The sequence below is a fragment of the Gobio gobio genome (genome assembly GCF_949357685.1).
Source record: "Gobio gobio genome assembly, chromosome: 7".
Taxonomy (NCBI): Eukaryota; Metazoa; Chordata; class Actinopteri; order Cypriniformes; family Gobionidae; genus Gobio; species Gobio gobio.
The window spans coordinates 32479582-32486855 of record NC_137103.1 but is presented as its reverse complement, the minus strand read 5'-3'; the positions used below and the strand labels follow the sequence as shown (position 1 = coordinate 32486855).

Genomic DNA, 7274 nt, shown 5'->3' with positions numbered 1-7274 from the left:
GATAATGTAAGAAAATGTTGAAGGTGTCTGAATACATTTTGGTTTGACTGTATATTACAGTAGAAAACAGTTGTTTTAAATTATTCATAATTTTTGATCAAATAATTGCAGCCTTGAGAAAAATAGACTTTTTGTCAAAAACAATAACAATCTCACCAACCTTTTGAACAATAGTGTATAAATATGTTTAAGGGACATCCCGAGCCAATCTAAAGGATCAAGATCTGGGCCCATTAAGACTTTTTTATTGGCTGTCATAAATCTAAAACCTTTATTTTACATCAGCTCATGCCGTTGCAGTTAAAAGGCGCGCCATTAAAAGGGTATGACGCGCAAGAACAAATAAAGTCTGTTCTAGCGCGTCACACACTTCCATGCTACCATGTTTGCCACTTTTGTAAGGAATCACTCGAAAGCCATTTATTTAACATTTATTTTAATCTGCTGTCAGACTATCTGAGAAGTTGTTGCCATAAGGCGTTGCTGTAGTTTGTTTCTTGCTTCGGACTTTACTGACAGACAGGCATTCTCTGGCAACTTTTTAAGGCAACTTTGAATTAATTTGTTTATCATTTCTACTATTGTAACGTACTGTAACAATGTACAATACCACAAAATAGTATCTTTCTACTAAGTTGCCCCTGTAGTCTGCATGCAAAATCAAACAATTTACAAACAAATAAGCTGGCTCTTTTTAGTGAGTCAAAAACAGCACAGTACAGCACAACCAAAACAAATGACAAACCTTCTAAATTCTTTTCATTCAAAAAGAGTTACTGGTGTGAAACAATGCCCTGTAAAATGTACAGCATTAGAAGAGAGAGAATCCCTTTAAGGAAAATGGACATTATAACTGATATATAGCCGAGTGAATAGGAATTGAACTGAATTGAGCTTGAGAATCAAAATTGAATCAGGAATTCTGCAAAGACGTTTCGTTGATATTCCCTCCTCCCCATCATTTCCTGTCCTCTTTCTCCTAATTAATCTTAATAAAAATTGGTAAAAGGCCAAACAAGATGCATTATTCCAAAGAGGCCATTAAAGATTTTGCTTCAGTATCAGATGTGACACACTGAAACCCCTCCAGCAATTACTCTTGAGTCCCCAGTTTGCATGTCTGAAGTGTTATTCTTAGCTGACAGCTTGATCAAACAAGGTGTGACACTTGTTTAATGATCTTTTTCACGGTCTTTGATTTGTCAGTAATTGGCATTTACTGTGCTGTTTCTCACTACCCAGGTGCGTCTGTAACATCGACTGCTCCCACATCAGTTTTAACCCTGTGTGTGCATCAGACGGCCGTTCTTATGACAACCCCTGCCAGGTAAAAGAGGCGTCCTGTCAGCGGCAGGAACGAATCGAGGTCAAGTTCCTGGGTCACTGTCAGGGTAAGAAGACCATTTTGAAATCATGTATGATTGCTTTGTATAATATATTCATTCCTTACATTGTTACATGATGTATTCTTCCATTGCATTTGCATTTATATAAGACAACAAGAGAGAACACATGTAAAGAGGAACATTATAAATCACTGTTACATAATCAAAATCATTCATGTTCATATGATCATTAGTCTCTGGAATATAGCAATTTCCAAACATCATCTTCAAAATGACAATGTACAAATGAAAACATAAAACATGTTTTATTATATAACCAGCAGATTGGCTGAGGAAGATATGTTCATTTTACCATCTGAATTCATTTCTTATCCTGTAGGCGACATGATTACAGGCACCAAAGCAGGGGATGGACAATATGCCAGGACAGACTACACAGGTGAGTGAGTGTTTAATGAGAAAAATATGATTTTAACATGTATATCCTGTGGTTCTGATGATAACCTTGGATTCCAGCTGTTTTGACCAACTTGTGTGTGTATGTGATTGAATTATAGAGGAGAAGCCTGAGGTTTCAGAGGTGGCGAGAGGGTTGTACATCCCTTGCCCTGAGCACTATAAGAACTATTGTGTTCACGGAGACTGTGAATATCCCAACATGCTCTCAACACCGTCCTGCAGGTACACACAGACACCCATGATGTGTCTGATCACTCAAGCGTATCCCGTCTAGAAAAATGCATTGTGTATAAGTGTGTGTGTTTAGGCACACTGCTTCTCATGATTGTGTATCTCCATATCACAGACCTTTGTCTCCCCCTAGTGTTCAAACCGCATAAGATCTGCCTCAACAATGATTGTTTTTATTCAGTTTTATTTCAGTTTTGGATTTCGGTGTTTTATTTCAGTTTTGGATTTCGGTATTTTAGTACATAACATTCAACTAAATGAAAATTTTGTATGGTTTTAGATTTACTTAACTGTAATAGCCCAGGTATTTCATTGGTAGGACAAACAGATTCCCAAACATTCATTGGTTGATTGTCACATTTTTCAGGAAAGTCAATCTACAACTCATCTCTATAGAATAAGCTTGGACAGAAGTTTTTTAACTGGAATTGTACACACATTAACTTAATAAAAAAAGAATTGGCTATTCAAGTTTTAAAGGGGTCATGAACCGCATTGTTTGATTGTTTTATAATGTTTCCTGGGATGCACTTATAATGTTAGTATGATTTTTACATCAGAAATTCTTAGATCATAATTTAGAAATAAAAGGCATTTTTCCTTAGCCTGACAAGCCAGACCCACATCAAGATGTTGGGTCTGAGAACTCACCATTGGCAGGGCTCAATCCGAGGGACGGGATAAACGGTTGTCTTTCCAATTCCCTCTGCACGCAATAGGATAGCGCTACAACCAACCAGAGCAACGAAGAAGGTGAAGCGGAGCTAGTTGATAGATTAAACTTTCGCCGTATCTGGTCGGCAAAACTCCAAACACATCTTCCTTTCTTAAGAAGGACTTCTCAAAGAAAAGCTTAACTCCAAGTCTTCCAGAGTCGCGGCCAAAGCCGATTCGAAAGACCGCTGTTCGCCAGCTTCTTTGTTTACGAGTAGCAAACGGAACCGCGGAAACTCTGCCGTCATTATGTTACGCTCGCCCACCGACTATATACGCGGTTTTTATGATGGTTTTTCCAGCTCGCAAGCCAACGGAGAGTTGCTAGACTACCCTGGCTGCAAATTAGATTTGCTGCCGCTAGGGTGCGTCTAGATTTCTAGGCAAATTTTTCCTACCCTGATTTTAGCCCTCTGTTTTAAGGGGCGTGTCTGCTGTGAGACTTCATTGTAACCACTGCTGTGATTGGCTAACATCTTTGCATATGAAATAGCTAAGTATTACATGTCGAACTCTCTCGAAAACTTTTAGCATGTTTTACTATTACAGCTCTCAAGGTTACTTATTGTGAAAAGAGTGGATTATAGCATTGTGTTTAGATCTATGGCATTATATTAGATCGTGGCATGAAAGGTTGCAGTGATGAGCATTGTAGCCGATCACAGACATGCTGAGCACATGAATGCAGTGATCTCGTCATTGCACCTCGATTTCAGTACTTTCACGAATGCTTTCATCATAACTAACAGTGCAAACACGATGTAAATAAGAGATTCGTTTATTATAATGGGAGTTTCGGCGAGAGTCCAGAACTCAGTCACTGATAAACCCGCGCTGTTTGACTGACAGCTCCAGCGATTGTAAAGGGAGTGGTCTTTGATCACTTTCTATATATAAAATCTAATCACAGTTTAAATAACAGATTATTTTCATCCTACTAAGAGAAACAATGTGTAGTTGACCGTTTAGTTTGATTTACTGACGCATAAACGATAAACGATTTTGAGACAAAGAACATCAGACTGTACATGAATCATTACATATCAGAAATCACTGGTTACAGATCAAACATTAGAATTAACACGGTTACTTGCATGGTGTGGCATTACGGTCAAGTCCATGTTGTAAAAATCTGTTTGCAAAGCCAGCACCGAAATTGCGACTGATTTACTAAAGAATCCACAGTGAAATGAACCAGAACCACATACAAATAAATCCTCTACTGAGACATTCACATTGTTAAAAATAAGTAACCACATTTCTACCATTAGGATCCTTTGGAAGGTAGTGTTATTTTAGTCCAGTGATCCTTTATCGCTCTTCTCTCCTCGTCATCTCACTAACACGCCAGTAGGCGGGGCCAAAGTTGCGGTGATGAAGTAGGCGTTGATCTTCTTCTGCAGTTTTTCACCTTTCACAACGAGTTGTTTTCTGAGATTGGTTTTAAAAAAAGCTTTTGGACTAACAAGGAAGTTTTCAATTTTGAAACTTGCAAGATATTCTTATAGTATGATGACCTCTTATATGTCAAAAGATCAAGGAAAATTAAAATGGAATTCTCAGTTCATGACCCCTTTAAAACTCATATTAAAGTCACTGAAAAACAAAAGATAAGTTACTTGAGAGAAATAAGACACTAAAGGAGAGTCTTTCTAGCAGATGCTGCAGTAAAACAGCAGGCATTCCTCGGGAAAGACTTTGAGAGCAAGAAACACTGCGGCATGTGTGTGTGTGAATAGAGATATTACAGAGACAGTGTGAACACTTTAAAACACCCCGAATAAATTAAAAAGGCTAAAACACACGCATCTAACCTAACAAGTACATAATGGTGTGTTTCTTTCTTCAGCTGTCACTCAGGATTCAGCGGTCCGCAGTGTGACACTAAGGAGTATAATGTCCTGTACGTGGTGCCTGGCTCTGGAAAGCTCCGCTATGTCCTCATCGCGTCTGTCATTGGGGCTCTGCAGGTGGCCATCATATGTGTAGTGGTGCTGTGTATCACCCGGTGAGTATAAACACACACCACAGCATTATATCACACACGTTGTGCTACTGCGAAGGAATAGCAGAGGACCTCCTGTGTACCTCCATGTGTAGATCACACACACTCGCAGCTCTTTATAGAGTGAGAGGTCCTGCCAGCTGGTGTCTTTTTACACTTTGTTAAAGGTCATTGTTGAAGGATGTGTGTGGGAAATCTAAATCAGTAGTAGCACTAAATAACTCACCCATCTACTGCAATACACATCAGAAGAGGGAGTGTATGTTCATTGAAGTTCATAGAAGTGACGGATGTCTACAAAGACTACTGTTCAAAATGTTGGGCTCATAAATATTTATATTTCAAATAAATGCTGTTCTATTCATCAATAAATCCTGAAAAAAAAAAATCATAGTTTCTACAAAAATAGCAAGCAGCACAGTTGTTTTTTTAACATTGATGATAATAATAAGAAATGTTTTTGAGCAGAAAATCAGCATAGAATGTTTTCTAGATCATGTGACACTGAAAACTGGAGTAATAATGCTGAAAATTCAGCTTTGAATCACAGGAATTAATTACATTTTAAAATGTATTAAAATAGAAAACATTTATTTGAAATTGTAAAAATATTTCTCAATATTACTATAAATTTCTGTATCTTTGCTAAAAAAAACAGCCTTGGTGAGCATAAGAGACTTTTTTCAAAAACATACAAACAAAATTGCACCGTTCCCAAATGTTTGAACAATGGTGTATGCCTAACTGGACATCTGTACAATATCTTCAGCTGAATAACACCATGCTGTCACGTAAGGAACAGAAGTTAAAAGTGCATAAAGTAGTTTCACTTAAAAGCGTGAAATAAAATTCTTTAAAAAACCTAAAAATAAAGATTGTATCTAAAAAAAAAAAAAACTTGTCAAACTCTAAACACATCTTCCATTGTTTAGACTAGAAAGTAGTCCCATCCATGCCATTGGTTGAGCAAATGTGTTGTACTCACTCAGGCAGCTCATAAAGATCACAATTCTATTTGATGTGACTAGTGGCACAGAAATTACACACTTCAAATATATTCCACTCCACAAAATAATTAAAATGTTAAAAATACAAATAACATTATTTATAAACTGCAGTCAAAAAGTATTTGTCAGTATAAATCTCTAAGGACCAGTCAAATATACGTTAGGAATTTAGCTGTGTTGTCAGTATTTATTTGTTATTTTACTGTCTCTTCTTCAGTGAAAGAAACAGACCCTGGTTTGTGGACAGGGCTGAAAAGTCTGTGAGCCGTGATGCGGTTTCAAATCATAGCTGTGGAAAACAATCTGATGAATACTGATCCAGAAGCATGCATGAGACATTCTTTTAAAAACGTCCAAACTCTCAATAAACATTACAAGATATTTTTATAGCATAAGCTCTGAAACATGAGTTTTTTTTTCTTCCAGGCATTGTTTCGATTAGAAATAACATAGAGCTGCCTGATGGAAGCAAGTTATATGTATAATAAGGACGTCCTTTTGCTTCCTCCACAGGAAGTGCCCACGGACCAACAGAATCAACCGACAGAAGCAGAACACAATGCACTACAACTCTGAAAACACCCTGCGCGCCTCCACCCGCCTCATTTGAGCGCCATGACCGCTCATGAGTAAAGAATCATGGAAACGTAGTTTGGATAGAGGACAGAAAATTAAAAAAAACTCAATCTCCGTCCTCACAGAGACACTGCATCCTGCTGGATGATGGGATGGAGGGACAGAGGACTATGGTGCAGATATAACGGAGGACGATGGGTTCTACACACGATGCCTTGCACCTGTGGCACAGGACACAAACAGAGAATTTTAGGACACTATGATAGGACAAGTCCTGTTATTTGGTTATGTATGGGTAATATTTCCAATAGTTAATTTGTTTGTCTTGATGGGGTCCTTTTTCTGTAATGTAAATAAATAATTTATATCACAAAGCACCGTGTGTTTATTCTTTTGTGGATGATATGACTTTTGAAGGATCTGACTTGAAGATCATTTCAGGTGATTCTAGTGGGACTGGCAAAATGATGTTCTACAGATAAACATTGTGAGGCAATCAATCTCAACAATTATTTTGCTGTTTAATGTAATCATGTACACTACTGTTTACATGTTTTGGGATCAGAAAGAGTTAAAATGAAATTAATACTTTTATTCAGCAAGGATGTATTAAATCGATCAAATGTGACAGTAAAGACATTTATAATGTTACAAAAATTTCAAATAAATGCTTTTCTTTTGAATATTCTGTTCATCAAATAATCCCGGGTAAAAAGTATCACAGTTTCCACAAAAATATTAAGCAGCACAAAATGAATATTTAAAATATTACAATAGAGAGTGGTTATTTAAGTTGTAACAATATTATTGTTTTTACTCTATTTTGATCAAATAAATCAGCCTTGATGAACATAAGAGACTTAACTTAAAGGGTTAGTTCACCCAAAAATGAAAATTCTGTCATTAATTACTTACCCTCATGTCGTTCGACACCCG

At 37.1% G+C, this 7274-nt stretch overlaps 1 protein-coding gene across 2 annotated transcripts in view; it reads left to right on the top strand.

The window, feature by feature from the left end:
* The window catches only part of tmeff2a (transmembrane protein with EGF-like and two follistatin-like domains 2a), a 76688-nt gene extending 69978 nt beyond the window's left edge, over positions 1–6710 (top strand). Inside the window, exons 6-10 of one of the 2 annotated variants that reach the window (XM_079820891.1) lie at positions 1243–1391; positions 1726–1785; positions 1904–2027; positions 4600–4758; positions 6276–6710. In XM_079820891.1, coding sequence (XP_079677017.1) covers positions 1243–1391; positions 1726–1785; positions 1904–2027; positions 4600–4758; positions 6276–6372 — 589 coding nt within the window. In that variant the 3' untranslated portion in view covers positions 6373–6710. The remainder of the gene's footprint in view (positions 1–1242; positions 1392–1725; positions 1786–1903; positions 2028–4599; positions 4759–6275) is intronic. The other variant, XM_079820890.1, reaches the window with a different exon arrangement.
* The last annotated feature ends 564 nt before the right edge of the window (positions 6711–7274 follow it).